The sequence below is a fragment of the Filicampus tigris genome, chromosome 19 (genome assembly GCF_054856515.1).
Source record: "Filicampus tigris isolate MCC_2025a chromosome 19, RoL_Ftig_1.0, whole genome shotgun sequence".
Classification (NCBI taxonomy): Eukaryota; Metazoa; Chordata; class Actinopteri; order Syngnathiformes; family Syngnathidae; genus Filicampus; species Filicampus tigris.
Genome location: NC_141235.1, coordinates 2,855,661 through 2,882,971, shown reverse-complemented (window position 1 = coordinate 2,882,971; position 27,311 = coordinate 2,855,661). Strand labels below are relative to the sequence as shown.

At 42.7% G+C, this 27,311-nt stretch overlaps 8 protein-coding genes across 16 annotated transcripts; 4 read left to right on the top strand and 4 right to left on the bottom strand.

Annotated features, from left to right (window-relative positions):
- Positions 1-261: 261 nt before the first annotated feature.
- Positions 262-7,852, bottom strand: pdpk1b (3-phosphoinositide dependent protein kinase 1b). Its single transcript, XM_086015921.1, has 14 exons — positions 7,689-7,852; positions 5,716-5,979; positions 5,507-5,549; positions 5,291-5,428; positions 4,991-5,135; positions 4,818-4,915; positions 4,671-4,746; positions 4,474-4,542; positions 4,264-4,360; positions 3,998-4,171; positions 3,671-3,888; positions 3,510-3,567; positions 3,186-3,338; positions 262-2,580 (listed from the first exon to the last, which is right to left on the bottom strand). Exons 1-14 carry the CDS (start codon positions 7,710-7,712, stop codon positions 2,467-2,469), a joined length of 1,671 nt encoding a protein of 556 aa, XP_085872047.1. The 5' UTR covers positions 7,713-7,852; the 3' UTR covers positions 262-2,466.
- A 1,086-nt stretch (positions 7,853-8,938) lies between these two features.
- Positions 8,939-14,817, bottom strand: tsr3 (TSR3 ribosome maturation factor). 4 transcript variants are annotated; one of them, XM_086015935.1, is made up of 7 exons: positions 14,469-14,817; positions 13,116-13,199; positions 11,045-11,258; positions 10,582-10,775; positions 10,326-10,493; positions 9,725-9,779; positions 8,939-9,289 (listed from the first exon to the last, which is right to left on the bottom strand). In XM_086015935.1, the coding sequence occupies exons 1-7, from the start codon at positions 14,506-14,508 to the stop codon at positions 9,118-9,120; spliced, it is 927 nt and encodes a 308-aa protein (XP_085872061.1). In that variant the 5' UTR covers positions 14,509-14,817; the 3' UTR covers positions 8,939-9,117. The 4 variants fall into 4 exon arrangements, with proteins under 4 accessions (XP_085872061.1, XP_085872064.1, XP_085872063.1 ...); XM_086015938.1 differs by having other exon boundaries at positions 14,606-14,817; XM_086015937.1 differs by having other exon boundaries at positions 13,018-14,817.
- Positions 11,941-15,076, top strand: gnptg (N-acetylglucosamine-1-phosphate transferase subunit gamma). Of its 4 annotated transcripts, XM_086015924.1 has the most exons (11): positions 11,941-12,087; positions 12,208-12,262; positions 12,728-12,795; positions 12,899-12,953; positions 13,046-13,129; positions 13,197-13,290; positions 13,512-13,626; positions 13,980-14,062; positions 14,155-14,283; positions 14,376-14,457; positions 14,533-15,076. In XM_086015924.1, the coding sequence occupies exons 1-11, from the start codon at positions 12,021-12,023 to the stop codon at positions 14,622-14,624; spliced, it is 924 nt and encodes a 307-aa protein (XP_085872050.1). In that variant the 5' UTR covers positions 11,941-12,020; the 3' UTR covers positions 14,625-15,076. The 4 variants fall into 4 exon arrangements, with proteins under 4 accessions (XP_085872050.1, XP_085872048.1, XP_085872052.1 ...); XM_086015926.1 differs by lacking the exon at positions 12,208-12,262 and having other exon boundaries at positions 12,077-12,165; XM_086015922.1 differs by having other exon boundaries at positions 12,728-13,129.
- chlsn (cholesin) lies at positions 14,973-21,361 on the bottom strand. The gene is made up of 6 exons (XM_086015946.1): positions 21,313-21,361; positions 20,866-20,990; positions 20,493-20,612; positions 16,413-16,594; positions 16,022-16,103; positions 14,973-15,651 (listed from the first exon to the last, which is right to left on the bottom strand). The coding sequence occupies exons 2-6, from the start codon at positions 20,980-20,982 to the stop codon at positions 15,472-15,474; spliced, it is 681 nt and encodes a 226-aa protein (XP_085872072.1). The 5' UTR covers positions 20,983-20,990; positions 21,313-21,361; the 3' UTR covers positions 14,973-15,471.
- Positions 17,860-20,608, top strand: LOC147128868 (uncharacterized). Its single transcript, XM_086015934.1, has 2 exons — positions 17,860-18,112; positions 19,191-20,608. The coding sequence occupies exons 1-2, from the start codon at positions 18,110-18,112 to the stop codon at positions 20,223-20,225; spliced, it is 1,038 nt and encodes a 345-aa protein (XP_085872060.1). The 5' UTR covers positions 17,860-18,109; the 3' UTR covers positions 20,226-20,608.
- Positions 21,362-21,767: 406 nt separating the features above from the next.
- Positions 21,768-22,844, top strand: uqcc4 (ubiquinol-cytochrome c reductase complex assembly factor 4). Of its 2 annotated transcripts, none has more exons than XM_086015945.1 (3): positions 21,768-21,818; positions 21,910-22,001; positions 22,507-22,844. In XM_086015945.1, the coding sequence occupies exons 2-3, from the start codon at positions 21,916-21,918 to the stop codon at positions 22,823-22,825; spliced, it is 405 nt and encodes a 134-aa protein (XP_085872071.1). In that variant the 5' UTR covers positions 21,768-21,818; positions 21,910-21,915; the 3' UTR covers positions 22,826-22,844. The 2 variants fall into 2 exon arrangements, with proteins under 2 accessions (XP_085872071.1, XP_085872070.1); XM_086015944.1 differs by having other exon boundaries at positions 21,769-21,818; positions 22,504-22,844.
- A 724-nt stretch (positions 22,845-23,568) lies between these two features.
- Positions 23,569-25,318, bottom strand: h3f3d (H3 histone, family 3D). The gene is made up of 4 exons (XM_086015943.1): positions 25,219-25,318; positions 24,441-24,583; positions 24,071-24,224; positions 23,569-23,993 (listed from the first exon to the last, which is right to left on the bottom strand). The coding sequence occupies exons 2-4, from the start codon at positions 24,566-24,568 to the stop codon at positions 23,865-23,867; spliced, it is 411 nt and encodes a 136-aa protein (XP_085872069.1). The 5' UTR covers positions 24,569-24,583; positions 25,219-25,318; the 3' UTR covers positions 23,569-23,864.
- c19h8orf33 (chromosome 19 C8orf33 homolog) lies at positions 24,433-27,199 on the top strand. Of its 2 annotated transcripts, XM_086015940.1 has the most exons (6): positions 24,433-24,619; positions 25,537-25,634; positions 25,954-26,233; positions 26,311-26,401; positions 26,563-26,709; positions 26,781-27,199. In XM_086015940.1, exons 3-6 carry the CDS (start codon positions 26,027-26,029, stop codon positions 26,984-26,986), a joined length of 651 nt encoding a protein of 216 aa, XP_085872066.1. In that variant the 5' UTR covers positions 24,433-24,619; positions 25,537-25,634; positions 25,954-26,026; the 3' UTR covers positions 26,987-27,199. The 2 variants fall into 2 exon arrangements, with proteins under 2 accessions (XP_085872066.1, XP_085872067.1); XM_086015941.1 differs by lacking the exons at positions 24,433-24,619; positions 25,537-25,634 and having other exon boundaries at positions 25,643-26,233.
- Positions 27,200-27,311: the final 112 nt, after the last annotated feature.

Sequence of the window (27,311 nt, the reverse complement as noted above, 5' to 3'; positions counted from 1 at the left end):
TTATATTAGCTGAGAATACATTAAGTATACTTATTTTGCCTTTAATCGCAATCGGAATATCAATAAATTACAGTTACAGCCCTATCAGTAGTACTAGTAGCACATTTGAGCGGTCAACTAGTGCAGTTTTGCCTCACTAGTGACACGTGGTCGTCACACTTGGAAGACAGCGTGTACTAGTACATGGCTGGACATTGAATTAATGCTCAAACGACGAGGAGCATGCAGTAATTTGCACAAGACAAAAAAAAAACACAGATGGTGGGCTGATACTTTATTTACATGCTGCAGGATGTGAGAAGCCATTGCCAGTGAAACGCTGCATCTTTTCCTGTGTCATGACTGCGATTTAAAATAGAAGACAGGACACATGGCTTTCTTCGTATGCCTAAATTCCCTACATGCTTTAATTACTGGACTACCAAGCATTGAGTGGAAAAGTCGTCATTCAACAGCTACTGACCTAGCGCACAAATAAATCAGCGAGAGAATGAACATATTCATTAAATTATCATCGGAATATGATTAAATCACTAAGCAAATAGAAAATGTATGATATAGTAAGAAAAAAGCTGTAAAATATTATAGTTTACAATAATTATTCACATTCAAAGGCTTTACATCTCAAAACATACACAACATGGCCCCTGAACATGACTTCAATCCAAATATGATTCATATATTAGAATTTAAATAACACAGAATGAACTAGAGGCTGAACAATAGCCCTCTAATAACCTTATACAAGAATAAAAATACAAAAACTGTATCCTAATGTCATTGCATTACTTGCTTCAGATTTTAATAATACATTATCTGTACATCACAGTTCTCGTCAGTTACAAGCCAGGTAGAGTGTTTTTCCATACACAATGTAACCGACTGCCATCGATTTGATTCCAACAAATTCTCCGCGCGGAGGAGGCCAACACTTCTGGAGTGTTCCCTCGACTTTTTATAGACAGATACAGCAATTTTATCGCTTATTTGGATCAGATAAAGATATCCTCGCACGCCCAGCCCCTGGGCCCCCAGGGTCCTTTTCACCTATATTCCAGTCACACACTGCACACAGACTCAGCCAAAAGGAGGAGGAAGAGGGCCTTTGGGGGGGGGGGAATAAAAGGACCTGAAGGTAATCTGTCAAAAATTAAAAGAATTATGATAACACAAAAAAAAAATGGAGCTTCGGAAAACCCAATTTAAGTTCTACTGGAGCTGAATGTGAGGGTGTGTGTGCGTGCGTGGGGGGGGGGGACAAAACAAAACAGTTGAGCCAGCGATCTGGAGAAACCTGTGATTGCTTCAAAGAGCGATAGTATAATGTATAATATCTCTGTTGGATGAGGATTTTCTGGTCAGCACTTAGGATTTTTTTTTTTTTTTTTTTTTTTTGTATTTCAACAGGATGTACTGAAGATGAGCAAACGATCCCACCGAAAAAAAAAAAAAAAATTCACATCACAAAGAAATAGCAAAGTGAACAGAACAGAACAGCCAAATCATCCAGTAACATTTGCTATGGTTGCCAATGCAGTCCAAAAAAAAAAAAAAAAAAAAAAAAAAAAAAATACCCACCTTTTTTAAAAACTTGAATAAACTACTGTAATATCACCAGTGCCCTTAGGAGAGAGGAACAAGGCTGCGCTACACAACTGGCCATGCAGGAAAAGGGAAGCGAGTTGATGATAAGCAAGTACAAGCTAGTGGCATGTTTCCCCGCCTCCTCTGTCACTTACGGCTATGGAAGGCTCACGCTTAGACCTGCTGAGAATCTTGATTGGACCGCCATAAGCAAGTACCACTGGGTTTGAAGAAAACAACTCAAATACTGCGCAAATACACGGGCTCTTAGAAAAATACATTTGAGTTTGGTAAATGCGCCAGACTGAACCGAGCGGACGCTGTCCGGCACAGCTTTTGGGACGATATGCACTCGACACGACGGGGGGGCTGTCTACAGCTTGCACACGGGACGCAGGTTTGGGGTACGGTTCAATTAGACTCTGGGATTCACATGAAATCAATATATATAGTTTTTTTTTGCGTTACGCTATATCAGGAAACCAGTCCTTGGAGAGAGAGAGAGAGAGAGAGAGAGAGAGAGAGAGCCCTCGCCCGCCCGCCCCTTCCCCCCAGCTTGCCTCTTTCACCTTCCGTCGAGAATGTACAAAAAAAAAAAAAAAAAAAAAAGCAGATGTGCTTGGTGGGACTCGATGGCAAGAGAAGCCTCGCACGGAGCACAAAGAACAAGCAAAGCAACCCTGAATCCAAAGTTGTACTCCCCCCTCCCCCACCCACCCCCAATGATTCTACTCAGTAAAACAAACAAGGTCTAGATGCCAGCGTCTTGTAAAGAGTTTGTTTACACTGCGGTGATGAAGGGCACTAAAGAGGGTGTTACTCTGCTCAGTGATTGGCCTGCGAGCTCAAGCGGGCCGGCCACGGGAGGAAGTGGGAGCGCTCCTATAGGCCGGGATTTTGGTGTCTTTGATAGATCTTTCGCCACACTTCCTGGATCTTCTTGCACCATCTGTCGGCATTTCCGCTAGGGTCCATCAAATAGTACGTTCGGTTAGGCTGGAATGACATAAAAATTTTTTAAAATAAATTTTTAAAAAAGCATCATTAAAAATACTTCCGGTAACCGTAACAGTGTCAATGGTAGTAAAAATTCTCCGATACTATACACGCCGATACCACGTTGCCAGGCTGACACAAACCTGCTTTGTTCCACTCCATGAGCACAGTGTGGCAAGTCTTGTCAAAGTAGGCTTATCACAATTTAGAAAAAAAAAAAAAAAAAAAAGCTACGTCATGCGATAAGCTGCGTTCTTCCTGTTTTTTTTTCTAAAAATAATCATTACCCTGTGAGCCTATTTTGCCGATTCATGAATGAGAATGACAATTTGTTTTAATTATTATTATTATTGACAAAGTGATATAGTCGGGCAATATCTGACATTGCACATTCCAAGAATATATTTTTGTCATTCATGCTGATATGTAATATATCCAAAATGAGTCAATTAGTCCGAAAAGAACCGTGAGTACTCGTATTTGTTCTGCAAAAGAGAGGTATCGGTGCATCTTGAGATCTGTGAAGCAACGGAAAACACTGACAAAGCGCAAAAGGAAGACAAAAATAAAAAATTAAAAAAGGCTTCGGAAGTAGTGGTGTGTACCGTGTGAACAAAGAAGGTTTTGAAGTTCTTGGCCTCGGGGCGTAATTCTAGTGACCAAGGGATTTCTCCTTTCAGGACCTTGTTGACAGGATCCACATAGTACAGGTGTGGTCCTTCAGTGAGGAGCAGCTGTCTCCGTCGGGCAAACAGACCCTGCAACGCAAACCGGTTTCAGTCGAGCGCTACTATTTAAAAAAAAAAAAGAAAAAAAAAAAGTAAACTTGCTGGTAAAGCAGCCCCGGGTAACAATTTCAAAACAGAGTTACTATGTCAACTAGCTGAGGGAAAATGTCACACAACAACAGCAAATTGAGCCAAACTCACCTTTCGTTTGTCCACTGGACCCATTTTTAAAATCAGATTGTTTTCCACAAACTGGTGCCTGTGTAAATTAGAATTAAAAAAAAAAAAAAAAACGTTCAGCCCAAAATTCAGTTTGTACGTTGGCGTGCGTATTTGCGAGACGGAAGCCGGTCGCCACTTACCACGGATTTCCAGAGGTTTGTTTGTCCAGCAGCAAGCGCTTCTCCTCGTCGGTGAACTGCAGGTCGAGCTCGAACGAGTTGTTGTCCAGGTCGTGGATGTACTGCTCGATGTTGCTGCTCGAGCGCTGCGGGGGCGTCGACTCGTGCGGCGACAGCGAGTGCGACGAGCTGGACTGGGCCACCTGCATGTTGCTGAACTGGCTCAGGAGGTCGTCGTACTACGTGGACAAATGACACGGGCGGTTTTTTGGGGGGTTTTTTTTCCCCCCAATTTGCTGCATATTTGTCCGACTTGATTCTGAGTACAGCGATGGAGAGGAATCGTACGTTTCCGTAGCAGTCCTCGTCGTCCTCCGACATGGCGGGCAGGTAAGGGGTGAGTTTGGGGGGCGTCTGCACGTGCAGGTCACCCCAGGAGATGGTGTCAAAGAAGGGGTGTTGCTTCAATGGCTCGTAGCCGCCCATCTCTTCACAGCCGATCCGATTGGACGGGTCCAGCGACTGGGAAATAAAAAAAATAAAAAAAATAAAAAAAAAGTTGAGACGTTTTGCTGCTCCTACAATCTATTACGAGTGATATGTCAAGGGCTTACCAAAAGCTGTTTGACAAGATCCTTGGCTCTGGGGAAGAATTTCTCAGGGAATTCATACTCCAGCTTTATTATCTTCTGGAATATTAAGTACTCATTTCTACGGGGGGGGGGAAGAAAAAAAAAAAAAAAAAAGAAAAAAAGATTAGTGAAACAAATTTATGAGGTATTTTCCATTTGAATTAACCACTGTGACCGCATTAATGGACTTACCCAGCTCTGAACGGTGGTAAACCAGCCACCAACTGATAGATTATACATCCCAATGCCCAGAGGTCAGAACTTAAAAAAAAAAAAAACAAAAAAAAAAACACACACACACAGAAAGAGGAAGAAGAAGAAAAAAAAAAAGTTACCATCATGTAACTTATAAACAAAAAAGTCCCAAAATGTGACCGTAACCCAATTACCTTTTGCAGGCGGATTTCTCTGTTAGCAGCTCCGGAGAAACATACTGCGCTGTTCCGACAAAGGAGTTTGCTCTCGCTGCGGAAAAAGAAGAACAACATTTAAATCTCACTTTGACCGGAGGCGTCCGGACAAAAATTGCGCTCTACCTTGCTTGCTGTCCGACGACAACTGCTTTGCTGTCCCAAAATCTGTGATCTGGATGTGCATCTCTTCGCTCAAAAGAATATTCTCTGGTTTCAGATCTCTAAAAGGAACGCGCATCGGTTGTATCGCGGGTGGAAAGAAGCGGAAAGCCACTGCAAAAGCCTTCAGTACTCACCTGTGGATAATGCCCACATTGTGCAAGTATTCCAGAGCACTAACAATCTCCGCTGAATAGAATCTAGTGCAGGTCTCATCGAAGGAACCGATTTTACGAATGTATTTTAGGAGTTCGCCGTTCTTTGCGTAGCTGAGACCGAAATCTGAGAAATCCCAGTCAAGGAGGACGGCAACAAAAGGCGCAGTCTTTGAAACAAAACAAATACTTCCTCTTTGCTTACGTTTACAACGTCTAATTGTCTTTCTTTGGGGAAACAGAAACTCATATGGGTACTAATACTTTTGTGAAAAAGGATACACAACTTATCGTCGTCTTGAAATGTGAAGAAGAGCTTGACGAAGAAAGGGTGGTCGAGATTTGACATCAAATCCCGTTCTCTTTTCACATACTGGGCTTTGTTCTGCTTCATGATGTGCCGCTTCTCCAGGATCTTAACTTAATAAACACACAGAGAGCACCCGTCTAAACACGCGCACGTCTGCTTGCAGTCATTTGCCCAATATTAACACTTACTTGCATATTCTTTGCCTGTTACCTGCTCTCTTGCTAGGACAACCTTGAAAAGTAAAAAAAAAAAAAAAAAAAAAAATGTAATTCAAGAGGATGACTCATCCGAGAACATTAATCAGAGGAATGCTAGCGTGCAGCAACAGCTACCCAAGTCCAATTAAAAAAAAGGTGAAGAGGAATGCGCGCTAAATATCCACAGGTGCATATCCTACCGTCGAGAAGGAGCCCTCTCCCAGTATCTTGCCGAACTTGAAGTCCTCCGGCTTCTTCTTGCGAGGCTGCGGGGCCTGAGCCACCTTCGGCGCGCGGAGGCCGGAGGCCTGGCCGCTGGCAGACGCTCCGGCGGCACGGGCCTCCGAGGGCGAGCCCTCCATGCCGGGACAGTGGCTGCTGCTTAAGTCGGGGTGGTTCCTTACCATTGATGGATGCGAGCGGGAACAAATGACAACGCTGGGCTGGATAGGCACGACATCATACTGGAAGCGGAGAGAAATCGCGAGTCAGCGGCGTGGCGGATGCGCAATCAAACAAAACGCGCCGGCACCTCGACTTAAGACTTGAATTGGACCAAGCTCGGAAACCAATTGACTGGTGCAACAAATCAATTTTTTCCCCTCTTGGAAATAAATTGGAATGCTAGAAAACACACAATATAAATATGATCGTTTTATAAAAGTGTAATTACTTACTAAATGATTGTGTTGGATGTGCGCCTCTAAGAGGCGGGGCCTCGTGAGTGAGCTGGAGTCATTGTGAGTGTTTTCATGTTTGACCGCTCGTCCCGTTGAATTAACAACTGAAAGCTCGCTGTCGGCCGCGATTCAGCCTCAAATTTGGATTCGCAACACAAAGCAGAGAAGAAAGTCGACCTGGCGATGGCTCGTAGCTTGAAAAACCCGTAAGTTGGGGCACTAGGAAGATAAGATGCAGGCCTGTTGTTTCAATGAAGCAGCTTCACTTCACAGACATGCTTTGATGATCTCAAACTTCGGCTTTTCAGAAGTTTCGCGACAAATGACAATGTTGTCAAAACTATCCTTGTTGACATAGAGATGACAATTTGATGGCCAGGCCCATAGTTGGTGCTGGCATCCTGTTATCATACAGGTGAATTGTGGTATTATTTTTGTATATAAGTCTAACCTATACATAGAAAATCTGGTATTGTTTGATGTAATACTGATTAATGTATTGCTTAAAAGCTCCCCCCCCCCAAAAAAAAATTCTTTCAGCCCTACAGATTCCTGTATTTTGATGTTAGTCTAGGAGAGACAAGTATTTTAGAGGTGGTAAAAGTTTGAGAACCTTTCTACTTGGACAAAACCCAGCCATCATCACCACTTCACACCCGAGACAACAAACAGTGCGAGGTTGTAAATTCCAGGGCGTCTTTTATCTCATTCACAACCGAGGTGTGGCCATTTATCCGCTTTTTATCCGCTCACCCGGCCCATACTGAGCAACTATGCCCTGACTCATTCTCCGCGGCTCCACCACGTAATGTTTGCTAGTGAGAGCCAGATCCCAAAAACAAACCTACGGGCTCATTCCGGCTGCATCGGGCCGGCCTGTGTGAACTTTCTCGGGCTACCATGCCAAGCAAGCCGCACTGGCTGCCAGTGAGTTACAAACTTGCGCTAACAGCCAGCAAATTAGCTCAACGTCAACGTCAGGTTGCGGGGGGTGGGGTGGTGGGGGACTCAACTTCAAAAACATTTCCACACTCTCATATTTTCATTGAACCGCTTGTCAGTCAGAACGTGAGTTAATATGCTGTTCGTTGAGTTGTGCACCACATTGAATTGACAGCCAGAGTTAACATTGAAAGCGCGAAGCTACTTAGCTTAGCATTAGCCAAATGATACAGACCAGCACCAAGTGTACCACAAATAACAGCTTCGTGCCGGTTGTAATTTGATACAAAGCCCACCCGGGCACAGCACACACGCAGGTTGAACCAGGCTCTCACCAAAGCCAAATAATTTTGGCGAATGTCGCTGTAGTTCGCCTGAATTAGCCGGGCTAGCGTTGCTATGAGCTCTTAACGTTCGAACGAGCTCTGCGGCTAGGCTAGCGCTTTTCCAGCGAAGGCCCGACCTAACTAGTTGTTGTCAAACAGCCGCCACACGCCACGTTTGGGCCGCCGGCTTCGTAGTGTGCTCCGCGTCGAAGCGGTGAGACTCACCAGCTGACTTGTAGCTCTTGCCATGGGAGTTTTCCGCGAGTATTTATTTGGAATAAAATAATTAGAGAAGCTCCGGTAATGGCTGCCTCTGCGCCTTCATTTTCGAGCTGTGACGTCGTTCCACAACAATGTTACCGCAGGACAGCAGAGTCCCGCTGTGTCCGCCCCCCTCGCCACATTTACAGTACAACACTCAACTTCACTTGACTGGAAAGACTCCGTCAGAGGACAGAAAATAATATATATATATATATTTTTTTAAACAAAACCAATTTGCACGCAGCGTTTTATCGCCAGTCTTTTTAATGACACTGCCAGGTGGTCGTAGCAAGATGCTGCGTTTACTGACCGCGGTTTCCATTTAAAACAGTCAGGTAAAGCGGTGGGAACATTTGTATTCCCCAAGTAGAAGTGCAGAAATGCCCCCAAAACACTAGAGGTTGCAAAAGTATTCACACTTTGTACTTAGTGTATAACATTTTTGTAAAAAGCCTCCTGTAAAAATAGACGTTCGAAAAAAAAGTAGACTCTGAAATGGCAAAAGTAAAAAAAAATATTCTAACGTCAAATATAAATAATACTCGTTTTGCTAACTTGGCGGAATGAAAATAAATGTTTGAGCTAAAAATAACTAACAAAACAACGTATTCCCATTGCTCTGCTATTTACAGTGGAACCTCGCTATTCGCTTAAAGAAAATCCGCGAAACTACCGTGGTGAAAAAAATTGGGAGGGGCAAATTAAAAAATAAATAAAAGGGGTGGTGGAATAAGATAAAAAATAAAAAGAATTCACCAATACGAAATTAATGAATGCCAAAGTGCAAATTGTTGTTGCAACTTGGCCCATCATAGGTCACCAGACTTGCCACAGTGAGTCATATTGACTGGCACAAAATGCTCAATGGGCTTATTATAACAAAAAAATATATATACCTTACCAGTACGTTTTTTTACAGCTAGAAGCTGGTATATTTAAGGCCAGCACAAACCAACGCATTTTCCACAAATTATTCTTCTAGCCAACATCAAAGAATTCTGGACTCATGTTTCCCGTTTTTTTTCTCTCTCACCTTTTAAGACCTTCATCAATTAAGATCTCAACTTCAGTTGACTTTGCCTCTCTATTTACATCATTTTTACCGTCGTCATCTGCAGAGGTGGAAAAAACTAACAAGCCTGTTTTGACCAAGTAAAGAGTAGAAAGTACAGCTATCTAGCTTCAAATATAGGGAGTCATCAGAAAAATACTCAAGTACAGATACTTTAAAATCCTATTTACGTACAATAATGTTTGTACATTACTTCCCAGCACTGAAAAACAGTAAAGATATTTTATAAAGGACATATAAATTAGCCAAAACATTTATAAGCGTTTGAGGCTTCATCTTGGCTTGCCAGTCCTTACAATAATTAAGTGTAGATCTGTTTTATTGTGACGACTCTGCTACTGCCACTTCCTCTTCGTGTGAGGCATTTTCTGACTCATCGATGTTTTTTTCTTCTGCTTCATCATCATTATCATCATCATTATTATCATCATCGTCGTCGTCGTCGTCATCCTCGGACGTGTCCTCGCTAGAATCCTCCTCATCAGGTTCCCTAAATATATTAAAAAAAAGAAAATGGGAAGAATAGCAAAACATTGTTGAAGCGGTGTGTGTGCGTGCCACAAATTATACAATTTCACATCACTGGTTTGAAAATCAATTGACGACAAATAATGCACATCTATTCTTCTATCTATGCCAGCGATGTGTGGACAGGCAGAACATTTAAATGCTCTTCCACTAGATAACAGAAGGTACAGTTAACCTGTGTCCATCATAATCGAAGTATTTATACATTTGGTGACATTTTTGTTTGTTGCTGTGCCATGTGATTTTTCAACGTGTGACACTGGCCAACAGGATCATGTTCATTCATAAGCAAATGCAATCATTTTAAAATTGGATTACAGTCCTGGACTCTAATGACAGCATTCATCAACGTAAATATAATTAAAAGATGTCCCCAAATGAAATACAAGGCGCTCACCAGTGACGTCTGTTGAGATTCATACATTCTACTCCTGAGTTGACATCAAATGGATCTGCAAACAAGAGGCTTCATTTAAAAACAAGGTTCCCACAATAACAAAATTGAATTCATTGATATGAAATTACATTACTGGAACTCTGCTAAAACCCCGCATTGTTTCTTAAAGTGTTCGCATTGGCCACCAGGGGACAGCATAATACAGACACAAGTGAAGAAGAGTGTTACAACTAGCTTGATTAGGTGCAGTAAGATTTGTTTTTATAAGGCCGCCACCACATCAATGCTAGTTTAATTAGCCCATCTATGACGTTTTGCGTTGTGTGTTAGCATTAAGATAGCTCACGTTCTCAAGGTAAAGTTGAGTGGTCGTTTTCAACACAGTAATTGTCTGTGGGTTATGTTTAATTTGACAGTAAACTTCAAAACCAGTGGCAATAAACAGCTTGAAGCCTCTTTTTTTTTTTGCAGCCATTTTCACCATTCAACCAGTGTACGTCAAAACTTCAATGGCAAGCAAATGACTACAAAGAATCTAACCCCACTGTTACACACATAATAAAGCCCACATTGCAAATTCACCCTTTTTTTTTTTTTTTACCAATTTCCTCCTCCTCTGGTTTAGTGGTGAGAAAGTCCTTTTCTACAGTGAGCAGCTCTTCCTCTGACTGGCAGGCAGCATAGCGCTTCAGCAGAACTTTATTGAGCTCCAGGAACACGGTGCCCCACTTGAATTTCTTCAACAAGAGCACGGCCAGTTCCTCGAAACCTGGCGACATTCAAAACAGGATGTGTACATTTTGAGTCACCGAAAATGAAAAAAAAAAAAAAAAAGAAGATTGTTACGCAGGCCTTACCAACAATACAAAAAGTGGCAGCAAAAGCCTCGACACAAGATAATTTGCAAGGCTTTCCGTAGTTGACCGGATTTGCCGCTACGAGGTAAGGCAGCAGGCGCGGATGACTTCCGACCATCTTATTGAAAGGCGTTTCCTCCAGTTTGGCCCAAGAGCAATCAATCACAGCCAGTCCATTCTGGGCCACGATCTGCCTGGGAAGAGACATTCCATTCAGTTCACAATTCAAAGAAAAGAGATTGCAATTAAAACACACCTTCAGTCGTGTCGCTTGTTATGTGGCGGGTTTCACGCATCACCTGATTGGCTGGTCAGAGCAAGACTAGTACAACTAGCAGAATGTGTAATAAACAGTACCTCTGTTAAGGATGATACTTTATGTTTTCTGCCGTTGTTTAATATTGTAAATTGATCTACAACAAATCAAAGTACTCCGTAGTGTAATTTGGTAACAATGACATACCTGTCAGCTGGTGTCACATACTTTGTGCCCATGGGACTCAAAATGAGTCCGTTAAACCTCTGATTGAGGCGCAGGGTGCGTACAAAGCCCTTGCGGACCAGCTTTCGGCCTGTGCAACGTTTGGGGTCACAATGGCCCAGGTCCCACATGGCAAGAGGACAAGGTAGCTTCACTTGAGGGCTTTCCGCCCCCTCCTCCTCTCTGTGAAGACTTGCTGTCAGAGACAAACAGAATATCATGCAAGATTATAATACAGTAATCATCATCATGCACCACTTTGGAGGTGTTTACATTTACACTCAGTCAACCAAATCTAGCACAACTTGACAGACGTGTTTAGTTAGGATCTTATACTATAATTACACAACTCTGACATGCAACAAAAAAAACGGAAAACCAAATTTGAAACAAACAAAAACGTAATGCAAATGTAATGTTTGGATGTTTACCTTCAACTGCAGAGTGCATTTCTTCTGTAAAAGCCTCTAAAGTTTTCCCTTTCAATTTGTGTCGTTTGTCTTTTCCCTTGTCAGGGCGCACAAACTTGTTCTGTTTCTTCCGTCCCATTTCGCACACCAAATTGATATTCTAACCCTACAGTCTAAGCAGTTATTACCGTTTTCCTCAAAGGTTAAGTCTGTACCTACAAGACATGCTTCATGTTAGCTAGAAACAATTAGCATTAGCATGTATTGAAACATTCGTCACAGGAGGACATTCAGCCCCGATTGTTCGCAAGTAAGTCACGTGTATCTCAATGAAAATTCGTATACCGCCGCAGCTTTTTAAAGTATCACAAATTGCGATGTAGTTGTTTTGTGGCTTGTACAAATTCAACGCGACGTACTTATCTAAAGTATATAGCGCATGCGTAAAATATGTTATTGTCACGTGACTGTCTTACCCGGAAGACCATTTGGATTTCGGCAGACGTGAAGAGATGTCAACGAAAATATTTTAACCACTACTATTAAAAATGTACTTCTTGTTTCGTGTGACATATAATTTATTACTCGCCTTCACTGTGTACCAGTCCCTTTTCGGTGAGTAATCGGAACGTAATTTAATTTGCGTATCGCTACAATGACATCGACGGAGATGAGCCACATGAATGAGCCAAGGTGAAGATTAACGCTTGTGTCGTTTGACTTCCTTTTCCACAGTAACTCATGGAATCGCCGGTAAAATGAAGATAGTCGAGGCGCCGAATACCTTTGGGTTCGTCAAATAAATAAATATACAGTAACATTTTGTTTTTCCACTGCTCCCCACTCGGTGCTCTGAGAACATCTGGAATGGCATTACTCCATTCCAGCTCCCCCAAAAACATGCGACATGTTTTTAAACAAAGAATTTTTTTTTTAGAAAGTGCAGTTACTGTATGTACTGTAGCATTTGTGTGTTGGATGTGCCTTAAAGGGGCGTGGCCTGGTGAGTGATGTCAGGAGCTGGACTTAGGTTGGCTGGTTACTTCAGTGTGAGCATCTGGGTGTGAGTTGTGGCATACAGCAGCTCCTTGCAAGTGTTCTCAATATTTTGTGTATTTGACTGAAAGTACATTTGCTGACCGTGGCTCTCCTTACCCACATGCGAGGGCATTACAGCGCTCCAATAGATTAACATCCATCAATCCATTTACTATACACCACAGTTAAGCTAATTTTTGAATGTTTCTCTCCAAAGGGTGAACAACAATTTTCTGGCTCAGGGAAGCAGACTGCAGGCTAAAGTGCTTCCCTCACCAGTGTCCGGTAACTTTAATGCCATTTTTAAAAAAAATCATATCTTATTCAATCTTGAACGTTGGTCCAAAAAGTCACACAGTTTTGTTGTTGAACGTCTTTCCTCCACAAGGACCTTCCCACCTTTTTCATTTGGCTGGAAGGTGTTTCAGTCTTACGCAGTCAATGTAAGTATGATTCAGAATCTCAGCCACAAGGAAAAGAAAAAAACACAAGTGCGTGTTCACGTACGTCTTGCGACCGTCTACCATACCGCCAGGTATCGATACGAGTTGTGTCCGTTTCACAACGTCACCCAGCACGAACAGTCATTCCGATGGAACGCTTACAGTGGGATCTTGGGGTGAGACGCCTCCGGTTGCCAGCCCGGATGTTCAGCAGTGAGCGTAGCCGATGTGTTTTCTTGACAGGATCTGGCATGAGTGGGAGATAGCCAACAACACTTTTACGGGTATGTGGATGAGAGACGGCGACACTTGTAGCACCACAAACAGAGAGGCAAAGGTGAGTGGAGCGGAAAGTACCCCTAAAAAGTTGTGGCTGACATTTCAGGATGAACCGAAAGTAAACGTTTGATTGTCAACGCTTCATTACTTTTTGTACAACTTGCTGCTCTCTAACGAGAAGTAGGTTCATCCATAAATTTCACCCAAAAGACCAATATCCTGAACTTTTTGTGGGTGGTGTGTATATATAAAATAGAGTTTGTGCCATTTTTTTTGCAGGTGCTTCTTGCCTGCAGCAACCAAAGCAGGCTTGCTCAAGTGTCGGAGCCTAGCACTTGCCTATACTCGCTAACTTTTGAGACGCCACTTGTTTGCCACCCGCATTCTCTTTTAGGTAAGACGACGAGTTTGTCATACGACCGGGCGACTTGATCGATGTATTGCATCTTATTTGTCAAGACTGTTTTTTTTTTTTTTTCTTCCCCCAAATATATTTTTTATTAAAAGCTTTCGTCGTTTGAATGGCGTCCTTACTGACTTTGACTGCCTTCACACACAACATGGCTGCGAACAGAGGAGCTAGTTTACAAAGACACACTTAACGTTGCGCTAGTTAACAATTCCGGCGTTTTTATTTATTTAAAAATGGTGACTTTAATTCCTGCTGAGAAACGCACAATATGAGCAGAATTATTTATTATGACAAGAACGGATCGGTCAGATTTTTTTTTGTTGCTGTTTTTGAAGTGTACCCGACCCTAAATGAGAAGCTGCAGAAGGAATGGGACGAAGCAGAGCAGGCTCGCTATGAAGGGCTCGTCACCGAGCAAGTAAGTTAAGCAAAAAAAACAAAAAAAAAACTTAAAGCTACAGAATTGTTCCTTTTTGAATCCGAGCTGAATGCCGCCTATGTTCCTTGCAGGGCTACAACAATCTGGTGAGGGATGTGTTGGAGGATGCCGGCCTCCTGAAGAGTCAAAAAGTCAACACGAAGCTGCCCCAGGTTGAAGCTGAACTAGAAACGCACGACTCCCTACAGAAATGTAACGAGGTCGGCGCAAGTATAACGCGACGGAAAACATGACTTGGTTACGTATGCTTGGTTCAATAGTGATGAGAAGAGCGGCCGTTTATCTTTTACAGGACTTCCAAAACCAGCGAGAGGAGATCGCGAGACTGCGAGCCCTGCTCACTCATCACAATATTGCTTTTGATGCAAAACCAGGTTCAACTCACTGAAAAACCGTCGACGAGTGTGCAAAACGTACGCCCGCATTTCATGTCTCGCTTTGTGTCACAGATGAGGCAAAAGGTGCCACGACGACAGCCGAGGCGCAGCACTTGCGTGGAGATGTTGGCCTTTTTGAGCTCACCAATCAGGACGCAGAATGAGGATCTTCATTTTTTTTTTTGCCATCCACATGAACTTTAAAACGGGGCAAAACCAGACACTGCGATTTCTGAGGAGATGACGCTGAAGTGAAGTGGGAGACAAGTAAAAAAAAAAGAAAAAAAAAGCCATTTTAAATAGGAGGTACTTTTTATTTTTTTTATTTTTTTTTTATTTTTTTTTTTTTTTTTATAATGTCCCCATCCATATGGAAAAATATGAAAAATACTTCCCAAAATGTCCTGGGTGAATAAGTTGAAATGGTTAAGAAATATGGAAGGATGAGTTAAACATGTAAAAATGTCTTGTCATTTCTATGAGACATTTTGGGAATGTAGGGGAAAAAATGCTGGGGATAAGAAATATTTAATAATGCAACATGCTGTTCACCATTCACACAGAATGTGCAGCATTTGGATTTTCGTACATCAAATAAAACAACAACAACAATGCAGTCTGCACGTTTCACTATCATGAGATCTTTTCGAGTCATTGTTATGTCGCCCAAAAATGTGAATACCTTAACTTAAACAGTACTCTCGTAGTTTACAAAATGTACTGAAATACCATCGTGGAATTTAAATGTCTTAACAGAGCCACCCTTAAAACACTGCCCAAAAAGTTACGAGAAGGAACGTTGCCGAAGAAAAAATGGAAAAAAATTTTTGGGGGAAAATTCCTTGAAGTTTACAACCTGGAACGAGTATGAACCGTCTGTCTGATTTCTGGTCTTGAAATAAGCCAAAATAAACGCAAACAGGAAGAAGATGTCATCAGAGGCCAAACTGGCACTGACTAAGTTAAAAAAGAAAATCGAAAATGGAGACAAAATCAAGTCCAAGCCTGAGGTTAGGAAAGCATCTGGATGACTTCTCTGGCTCGGTGCGCCCTCTTCTGGACATTTTCATCATCGGGCGCTTGCCCCGACTCTTGGACCAGGACGAGGGCCTTCTGAACCGTGGTGTCCCTCGACCCCCCGTGGAGCGCCTCCAGGTACTGCAGCAGCACCGAGAACGTCTCATCTGGAATCTGTCGGCAAATTGCCACAATGTTGAGGGATTGAACGACGCGCAGTAGGAAGACGTTCAAGCGGATTGTGAAAGTGCCTCGGACTAATCCAAAATCAAGTTCAGCTGTTCGAAAAGGTATAAATTCAAAAGAAAAACATTAGCTGGTTGTGTTTGCTTGACTGATTGAGGAATAAACGCACCACAATGCAAAGACTCTCTCCGTCCGCTAACAACCCAGGCTAAACTTGGCTCTTTTTACAAACAGTATGGCATATCTTCAGTTTTTTTTTTTCCCAAACAAGTACCATTTTCTTTTTTTAAACCAAATGTGAATATCAGGGCGCAAATCATCGTTCGTAATCAGACGAGAACACGTGTGGCGCACTTACCTTATCAGAATCAAACATATTTTGCAGTAACCACGTCTGCCGTATCTTCTGAAACTTCCACGCCGCACGATTGTGAGCCCAGCTAAAACGACAACGCTGTTGTTACAAACAGTGCCTCTCAAACTTAAACTCTAATTTGATGATTTCATCTTGGAACAGTCCAATTTTTAATTTTTTTAAAATTTTTTACAAAACAAACTACATCTTTGTTCTTGTGTTTTGTTTTGTTTTTGCACCTAAAAAAGTACCTAGCTCTCCGATTGCCATCATAGCAACAATAACAAAGTAGCATAGCAGTTTCGACTTTAGCACTGGGCTTAAGTATAGAAAAAAAACAAAAAAAACAACAAGATTTAAATAATGAAGTCATAAAGTCAAACAAGCGTTCTACCAGGTGAGGTAATCCAAGGCCTGCTGGGACGCGGTGGGCCCGGACTCTTTGTTTTTTGGTGGGATGATCCCCTCTGCTTTCATCTTCTTCTTCAGGATCTTTTTCATCTTCCTCTCCAGGACCCGCCTCTGCTCCGGGCTCAAGTCTTCCTCTCTCTCGGGAGCGTCGGCTGGATCGGAAATCTAACGCGCCAAAGCAAAACAAACAACGATCTGTGAATACGGCTCGGGAGAGCCGATCTGGTGCATTCAAGTTCATGTTTTCCACAAAAGCCGGAGAAGGAAAGAAAAAAAAAAAAATGGTATATTGACCGGGCGGCACGGTGGTCGACTGGTTAGCACGTTCACAGCCTCACAGTTCAGAGGTCGTGGGTTCGATCCCGGCTCCGGCCTCCCTGTGTGGAGTTTGCATGTTCTCCCCGTGCCTGCGTGGGTTTCCTCCGGGTACTCCGGTTTCCTCCCACATTCCAAAAACATGCATGGTAAGTTGATTGGACTGTCTAAATTGCCCCTAAGTGTGATTGTGAGTGTGGATGTTTGTCTCTGTGTGCCCTGCGATTGGCTGGCAACCAATTCAGGGTGTCCCCCGCCTACTGCCCAAAGACAGCTGGGATAGGCCCCAGCACGCCCCGCGACCCTTGTGAGGATAAGCGGTACAGATAATGGATGGATGGATGGTATATTGACCATTTTTCATTTCAGCTCAAAAGAAAGGAATCATTTTAACCAGGACTTGACATTTTAAAGTCTACACACCCCTTGTTCAAATGCCAGATTTGTAATGATTTAGGTTGGTCAAATTTTTTTTTTTAAATCACAAAAACATGACGTTTGAACAGGGGTGTGTAGACTTTTTATATCAACAGTATATATCCACTTTCAAAAGGACAATTGCAAGTGACCCCACACTTTTGATAAGGGAGTGTGTATAAAAAGTCAATCCAACATCCATAAATAAAACATCCGTGTTTGAATTTAAAAAAAAAAAAAAAAAAAATGTTGACATTATTCTGCATGCAAGACAGTTAGTTTCCTGAAGTGTATTTCTGCAAAGTGCAAGGTGACGAGCCACGTAGAAGCTAAGCTTAAAAACAAACATACAAAAAAAAAAAAAAAAAAAACTTCCTGTTGCATTGCACGTTGACGGGGGTTTCCTGTACAATATTTTCAGCATCGCGGAATGGACTCGTTTTTTTTAAGACGACAGTTGAGTCAAATGTTTCAATTTGGTGTGGAAAACAAGTGGAGCAGCTAACACTCCGGAAAAAAAATAAAATAAATAACACGTCACCACAGCCCTCTCCAAAAACAAAATTCAACTCTCAGGGGAGGCGAAACAAGGGCGCCAGTATGCTCTGTGATTTAACGGTCCTCGGTCTGCAAGGTGAAGGCGGGAAAAAAAAAAAAAAAAAAAAAAAAAACAGAAAAGGAGGGGCGGAAAATGTTCTGATCACATGGCCACGAAGTCACTCTGAAAGTATGCTGGCGGGATGCTGCCCGCTCAAGTAGAACAATCTTTTCTCGTAAGCGCTCGCGTCCCCGCAAGGAGCATCAGCATCGTTTTTTTTTTTTTTTTTTTTTTAAATCAGGCCACCTGGCTCACACTCAAGCGGCAGCCGTCCGGCCGGGAGATACGAGCGGGAGACCAGTGAGTGACGACACCACCGCCACCAGAAAGAAAAAAAAAAAAAAAAAAAAATGGTAAGTGGAAACATGTGTGGCAGTCGAGCAGACGCTTGATCGCAAAACCGACAGAAGTGGCAAAAGTACTCACGTGCTGAACTGAAGTAGAAGTTTCGATACGTCACAAAAGGTCACATTTGAAAAAAGTCCTCCTCGAACTGTGATTGTTTCATCGACAGATATCCAAGACGCAAAGTCAAAGCAAAGCTTTTTATTTGGGCGAAGGCTGTTGCCGTGGCGACGCGCTGTTTGCCGAGAAAAATGATGCTGATTTTGACGGTCTTTGACTTTTGAGGAAACGTTAGAAAATGTTGGCAAAATAATCCAGATTTTATGAGTTTATTGTGCGGTATAAAAAAAAAAATGGCTCACTAGCACCCACTAGAAAGTTTTAATGGTAAAAAAGATCGAAGAAACGTTTGAGGCACGTGCAGCAGCTCAAGACCTACAAAAAAGTCTCTTGGAGCCATTTGCTAAACCTAACAGGAAGTCGGACAGTTTTTTTCCCCCCTTTCAAAATGTGCTTAACTTTCCACCTTTTATAGAAGCCAAATTTTATTACACTCCCCCAAGAGATTTAATCGGATGTACTTTAAACTTTGGGTGGTTTATCTTAAAGTGCATAAAATGCTCCCACAGCTTTGCCAACACTAATGTTTAAGTCCAGAAGTTGAAGTTAAGTAGCTGCAAAACTTTATAGCGACTTACAATAATATTAAATATACTTGGGAATTTTGCCGGTGTGCCTGCCGTTTTTGACAAAGACTTACCACACTACTGTATTTAATTCTTGGATTGCATTATAATTACAGCCTGACTGAAAAAAAAAAAAAAAAATTACAAAAATTGGCTGTATTTTTTTGCTGATTTTTTTTGGTGGGGCAGGTGGCGGGGGGTTGTTTTCCATATTAAGACGTACAACAAAAAGACCTAATTAATTGTTCGATTAATCGGCTACGGGCATTTTATTCTGCCAAATATCGGAATCGGGTTAAAAAAAAAAAAATCCATATTGGTCAGGCCCTAATTTTTCTTTTTTTTTTGTTTGTTTGTTTGTTTGCTTTGTTTTCCGAACCTCTGCTCTCCTCTTTTGCAGTCCAGCGAGCGCACCACACAAGCGCTTGCCAACAGCTCGGCTGCGCGTGTCAACGCTTCAGCGCCGTCGGCGACGGCGGCGCTGGAGCTGATCGCGGCCGCCGACCTCATCACCTCGGCCAACCGCGTCTACCTGACGCTGGCCGCCGCGGCCTTGCTCGCCGGCTGCTTCCTGCTCTACGCCTTCGCGCGCATCTACAGGGCGCAGCGCCGCGTGGCCTGGCTGGACCGGCTGCTGTGGGCCTTCTGCGGCCTTCAGCTGCTCCTCCTCCTCTTCTCCTTCTACAACGTGGCGCACCGTCCTCACAGCCTGAGGACGGCGGCGTTGGGCTGCGCCGCGCTTTCCTTCACCATCAACGCCGCGTCCCTCGCCGGCCTGCTGGTCTTAGCGCTGATGGCTTACGTCCTCGCCTTGGACCCGCCGCCCGACTCCCTTATAAGGCGGCCCGGCGCCTGTGCGGCGCTGGTGGTCCTGACGTCCCTTTTCCTTTCTCTCCTTCTGGCCGCCATCCGAGGACCGAGGGACGGTCTCCACCGGGAGACGGACTGTTTTCTGGATCCGATCGACGCTGGTGTTTCGTACGCCGCGGCAAAGCTGTGCCTGGCTTTCCTCATCCCTTTCCTTCTCCAACTGGCGCTTGTGATATGCGGCTGCGTGCGGCGACGCAAATCCAACTGGAGGTTTCTCTCGGGTTCCGATGAGGGTCCGGCGTTCCTGGCGGTGAGCGCGACGCTGCTCTTCTGTCACCTCATCTACACGACGGCGCTGGCGAGGGGCGCGCGGCTGCAGGCGAGGGGCGAGCTGAGCCACCGGGAGCGGGCGTTGGTGAGCGTGGCCGAGCTGGTCTTCTTCGCGGGCAGCGGGGCCAGCCTGGTGCTCGTGGCGCTCGCGCACCAGCCCAGTCGAGAGATGCTTTGCGGGTTGTTCAGGCGGCTGGCCGACTGCTGCCCGCGCGCCACGCACGCTCAGCCCAACAGGAACATCATCACGCCGCACATCGAGATCGCGGACACACTGCAGGACATCGAGTCGTAGAGCTCGACGTTTTTCGAAAAAGCACAAAGCGTATGTCGAAGCGTGCACCCACCACTCCATTTTTTTTTTCCCCCTCGAGTTGCTCTTTGGATTGGACAATCAAATACAGCGTTGCCTTGAGATACGAGTGAGAGTTTAGGCCAGAGGAATCCAAACTCCGCCCCCCCCCCCCATTGGTGTCACTCTTTGCATGTTGATCAGATAGCGGCACAAAACAAATATGACAGAATCACACAGGCAGATAAATATATATTAAACATGTCAAACCTGAATTTGCGTTGTTGTCTCTGTTTGCTCCATTGATTGTTTCTTTTTGTGCTTCTTGACTTTGCTCTTTTTTTCTTCCTCCACCGCAAGGGCAACGTCTGGAATTTGAACTGGAGCCTCCTGGATAAAAAAAAAAAAAACAGCCTGTAAGTGCTGTCACAGATGAATGAATGTAAGTAGGTCTGGGCGATATGGCGTTAAATTAATACATCGGATTATTTTCTGCTTCTAAAAAAGGCAGATGACAATGACAACATCCAAATCAAGTTTTGCTATTTGTTTTTCACTACTTGGACTTCCTTCATCATTTCTTGTGTTGCCAAACAATGAAACTCTCTTTCCCAACAGTTATTCTAATTACTGTTCCGCTCACCTCAACTTTCAACCTCTTTCGTTTGCTTTCTTTGGTTTGCTCCACACAAACCTCGTCGCCACCTGGAGGCAACTTCTTCCTCTTTGTGGGCTTCTGCTGTGATTTGTCTTTAGCCATGACACAACCTAAGTCCAAACAAACACAACACACTTGTCAACCATAAGAAGTAAGAAAATATTATGTTTGCTGTTTTTTCAGATTTTATTTGCTTAGTGACAACAATTTGATTGAGTGAAACAAACATGGTTGATAAAACATCAGCAAATAAACGAGGGTTCACGGTACTGCATACGCAACTCTACTTATTTTAGTTCGCGACTGTATTTCAGTTTTTACAGAAAACATACTGAACATGTACTGACAAATAAACACCTCATAGGCCAACACATTATGATTAGGTAAGCGTCATTTCTGTTAATTTATTCTGATAAAATGTTATTAACTTACGCTGATAAGATGAAACGCAGCAAAGACTAGCGCACGATGCCCAGCATGCAGCAAAACCCGGATGTGACGTCTCTTGCCGGAACACGATTGGATGAAATTGCAGTACTGCGATTCGTCGACATCTGCGAGGCGTTCAAATACTACACAAGACTGTGTGAGAATGCCACACTCTTACTGTTGTAATAAAACACATATATTGTCATACATTCCAAATGACAAATTCATAAGAACATCTCAAATTTTACTACAATTGTTTCTCCAAAAGATGGAGTAAACAGAGGCTAAAACGCCGCATGTATTTAAGATAAAGAAATATATTCATTTGAAATCATAGAGTATTTCACAACAGTAAAAAATAAAATTAAAATCTGCGTTATTTCCTTTCAAGATGTCTTCGACAAAACAACTACATTTACAAGAGAGAACCGTTCGGTTTAATACTTGTGGGGAACCATTGTGAGGATATGCATTGTTTTGCGTCGGAATGAAGTCTTGGTCGTACAACGGTGAGTTACGTGACCTGTGTTGCGAGTAGACGCAAACTGTCCGCTTTCATCGACCTGTGTTTCCTAAAATGACAATTTGCACAAAACGTAGGATACAATGGCTCACGTTTTTACTGGTTTGACAAGCAACATTTTCACCCGTGGAACGTCAACGTTGATTCGTCACACCAATGCGAGCTTGAGGTGAGTGCTTGATTACATGTGATGAAATCTTTGAAACAGCTATCGTGTATTTAACAATAATATTTGGGTAATGGATGTATGGATGAATCCCACACTGTGCTCTATTATTACACGCCAGAGGTGATGTATGGAGATGATATTGTCTTTCATCCCATTAGAAGCTGCTATTTGACCTCTGGCATCATACATTTACCCTAGGCTCTAGGACAGATACTGTGCATGAAGACTTAAAGCTAAAAAGAATGCATACTATTCACAAATATTCTTTCTTGGGCAGAAACCCTGTCGTCCAAATATAGTCAGACAGTTGTATGTTTTTTCATGATTTTCATTGCTCATGGCTGTGCAAGACCTTTGAAATTGTTTGGAAATGTGATGTAACAGGCATGGCGTGAGAGCAACACCAAGGTGTAATTTAATTTCATGATTTTCGGAAAAGTAGTGATTTTTTTTTTTAATGAAATTTGGACATCTATCATTAACTCACATATGTTTTTGTCAGCAGGGTGCGGCATCTTTCCATGAGTCATCATCTGCTGGCCAAGCCAAATAAACCTGGAGAAGATGCCCCGGAAGAGGTGAATAACGAGCCCATCCGCTTCTCTACCAGCAAGGCCAGTAACAGGTCATGGAAAGTGGAGTACTCCCTGGGGAGACAACACCAACGCCCCTGGTGGAAAGTGGTCCCCCTCAGTGTGATCGTGATAGGCTTCCTGCTGTGGTGCGCCTTGAGAGAAGAGTCGGACGTTGACGTGCAGTTGGAGAAGGAACTTTACCAGCATTTACCTGGATTGCACTCCGATCAAGAAAATGAGAAAAAATAAATATGATGGCTGGGATGTATATACATTGTTTTATATTAGTAGTTTTGCGGAATTAAAAAAAATGGAATGATCGCTTCAAATGCATCTTAAGCCCTCCATAATTCGCACTATTGAAGTATTTTTAAGGGAAGTGACGCCATATGAAACATCACAATGATTTTGACGCACTTTTCTAAATTTTGGCCTATACAAGATCAGTGGATATTCTTAACTGTCAGCTAGTCTTAGAAAGTTGGTTCCACAAGTAGTAGATGAAATCAAAGGGTTGAGGAGATACAGTAATTTGTCTAATTTTAAGGTGTTTTTATATTGGTGAAATCACTAACCATAAAGACTAACTTTTCTGACAGTAGTACCGTTCCCTCTAGAACGCATCCCATTTTCAAAAACCTTGTGTTGTACTCAGATTCAAGTGGGCATTCCAACCAGACTTATCTTTTTTTTTTTACACCAATTTGGAGGAAAGCTTGCCACATTACTATTGTATTTGCAGTTGGGGTGGGTATTTGACTATATTCACAACCACTCCTAATCTGAATCACCGCAAGCAGATACTCCCGCTCATTGCCTTGACTGTGATGTAATTGTGAGATCATTTGTCATTTTGCATCGCTAGAACACTTCAAAGTTTCCCTTACGCTATAAACATTCACTTCGATGAGTATGACCTTTTTGTGCACCCACTGAAGGCAATTTAAAGTTTTACTTTCATGGCACAAGAGCACAAACCCAAAAGACTCCAGTTGAGGTAGTGGAAAGTTTATTTACAGGAAGAAAAATCCCGTGGCATGCACACACAGGATTACTAAAAAAAAAAAAAAAACAAACTAATTGCCCTGAGAAAGGCAGAGAGAAATGAGATTACAGATTAAGATTCAAACATCTCCTGAACATGAATCACTACTATTGTGAATGATAGAGTCATGGTAAAAAAAAAAAAAAAAAAGCTAAAAATGTGACACATCAGGAGCTCCACAATTTACAAAACCAGTCAAACCCCCCCAAATATTAAAAAAAAAAAAAAAAAAAAAAAAAAAAGTTATGCGCGCTCCCCCCTGATTCGTCTGGCCAGTTGGATGTCCTTGGGCATGATTGTCACCCTCTTGGCGTGGATGGCGCACAGGTTAGTGTCCTCGAACAGGCCCACCAAGTAAGCCTCGCTGGCCTCCTGAAATTAGAAATAAAAAACAGTCACAACTGAAACAATCCTTCCCCCAAATCTGTTCGAAAATGTAACAAACGGACCTGCAGTGCTCCAATGGCTGCACTCTGGAATCGCAGGTCTGTCTTGAAATCCTGTGCAATCTCCCTGACCAGACGCTGGAAGGGAAGTTTCCTGATGAGCAGCTCAGTGGACTTCTGGTACCGACGGATCTCACGCAGGGCGACGGTGCCAGGCCTAGGAAATGAAGAGGAAACATTTTAGATCAACACCCACAATCAAATCCAGAAATTAACTCCACAGGAGAAGGCATTTAATAAAAAGGGACAAGAGGGCAACTCAAAAAAAAAAGTAATCAAGTTCCCATTCTAATAATTATTTCAACCACAAAAAAAGCTTTCATGGACACTCTGGATATTTATTTGCTGATAAAAAAAGAAGGGGGCTGGGTACCTGTATCTGTGGGGCTTCTTAACTCCACCGGTGGATGGCGCGCTCTTCCTGGCGGCCTTTGTGGCCAGCTGCTTCCTGGGAGCCTTTCCTCCGGTGGACTTACGAGCGGTCTGCTTGGTACGAGCCATTAGTCACTGGTTTGACTTTTAGGGGGGAAAAAAAGGAAATACAGCAATCAGGTTAGACCACAATGATTTCGGATGAAACGTGAATGGCGCCAATTCGGTCATTGTGTTCACTCGACCAAAGTAACCGCGACAACACGTTTCGCAATAACCCAACAACAGACATTAACCCATTAGACAATTAAAAGTAAATATGGGTCAAGTGTAGAGCTTCAGCTCATGAATGCAGTGGCACCATTTAAGCTACACGACACAGTCACGCACGTTCCCTTCTTGGCCAACGTTTCGCTTCCAAGTAAGCAAAATGGCGCCATGTAGCGTTACTGAGGTTATTTTGGGGTTTATTAAAAGATTCACTCCTCCCTAATAGACAAATGTATAATATAAAACACAGTGCATAGTCTTTAAGAGATAAAATTAGTGTAGGATAGTTATAATTAGCCTTTTTTGTTTTAAGGTAGCTTTAGCTTCCTTGCTAGTTGCTAAGGCGCGCACTGTATTGTTGACAATAGACACACAATACAACTGATTATCTCATGATACCAAGTTGTAAAATGTACAATTAAATCGTTTCTTATATTAACATAAGATTAAAAATTATAACAAAATGTTTACATACAAAAAAAAAAAAAGCCTTCACCACGGTAACTTACGTTTGCGTTCCTTCCGCGGAGCTAAGTAATGACCCGACTGCTGACGTTGGTCTTGTGTGCCGCACTGTGATCACTGATCACAAGGACAGAATTTATAGCGTCATAGTATCCGCCTTTACACCTCAGCGATTGGCTCAAAGGCAGTCAAATATGATTGGCTGAGAGAAAGAAGGAGCCCGCCCTCTTCCAAAGGTTTCATTTTATGTTAATATCTTTATATTACAGTATTCTTATAACGATACTATTTCCTGCATAAAGTTATGTGTGTAATATGCATGTCCTAAACATCCACCCCCCCCAAATGTTTCAAATCTTCAGATGGATGGTGGCACCAACATTTGGGTCACGTAAACATGATCCAGGCGGAACATTGTTACGTTGTTCCTTTACGGACGTTGTTTGGCGTGACACCTCCGGTAAGTTTCATACTGCGTGAATCGTAAATATGAATGTTTTAAAATATCTTTTCTGTGTGACTGAATGAGTATTAATCGAGATGAACACGTAGTATGTAAATATATTTCTGACGAGTCATTATAGGCGAGCAAATTGTGCTCGATAAATGCTGTAGGTACTGGCAGTCACATGAGATTCGTGTCTTTGTGCTCGTTTTTAGTCATGGAATATGAACATGTAATCGTGTTGATGAATGCATGTGTGTGTTTACATGGAGGTTTTCAAACACTTCAGAACAAGCAGTGACAATTTCACGTTTTAAAAAAAAAATCCCCAAAGATCGCAAAGAATCACCTTCATTAGTACTAGTGGAACTGGACAAAACCTCAACCCTGACGCATGTGGACACAACATGGCAGAAGAGACTTCAGCAGTTGTTCGCTGCATCCAAGATGACAGTTCCTCCACTGTGCCGGAGGCCAGCTCGCCTCACGAACTGCCTGCACAGTCAAAAGCAAAGAAGAAGAAATCTGGAAAGAAAAAAGCAACTGGTATCACCGAGGCACCTCAAGAGACAAGTGCAAATAAAGGGAATCACGCAGTCGAGAATACAGAGCTGGTTAGTATTTGTTGAAAGTTTGCACACCACCAATCACTTGATTGTCTCGACCTGAGGTGACTGACTATGTGTTTCAGAGTGCAGAAGAGCAGTTTAAAAGGCAATTGGATTGGTGCATTGAGCAGCTGGAGCTGGGAATGAAGTCACAGAAGGCCACTGCAAAGCAGAGTTCGTATTGGATATATTTCTTTCAATTTGATCCATTGAAGATGATCCTACCATTTCAATCAATGACAACATAGTAAATCGGCAATTTTTTAGCGTGTTTAATCAGCGATTTGTGTTGGTGTTGTGTTAATTAATGTGTTTACTGTTTATTTACCCTGCAGGAGAGGATGCGTCTCATGCAGTCAAAACACTGCGCAGCTCCAAAGCTCCTCTGGTTAAGAAGAGGCAGGTGATGAGGGCCATGGCGGGAGACTACAGGAAAAAAATGGAAGAAGAGAAGAGCAAGCAGTTCAAACTCATCCAGAATGGTGGGCGTTGTGTAATGACATCTTTGTGTGACGCTGCATCACAACTGTTTGATTATTTCTCTTCTTTCCAGAACTTTCATCTTCCCAGGTCAAGGTAAAGTCAGAGTCGCCCAAAAAATCGTTTTTCTATCGGAGAGCTGAAGCCAAAGAGACGCGCGCCTCAGAGGAGAAGCGGACGCCAACTGAAGCTCAGGATGCAAACCCGAAAACTCGTCCAGGAACGTCTGCTTTTGTGTTTGCTGCGTCAAACGAGGAGTTTCGCTTCAACTTTTTGTAATTTTGGACTGTTGCAAAAATGTTGGCTTGTCCAATTTAGATAGTTTACACCTCTCGTCAATGTCATAAACTGCTTTAAAAAAGTGAGTGAAGCTCTTAACAAATGAAAAAATACACTTGTATGTATTTGTGTTTTTACACATTTGTTGGATTTTTTTTTTTTTTTTTAATTAAACACCAGAAGCTGGTGAGTTTTGGGCTGGCACAAGAGTAATATCTTGCTTCATTGTTGTTAACGTTCCATACTTCACATTCCTCCATGTTGCTGTAACTGTATTTTTTTTATGACTACTTTTAAAGTTGTGTTGTCATTCGTGGAGTTATAA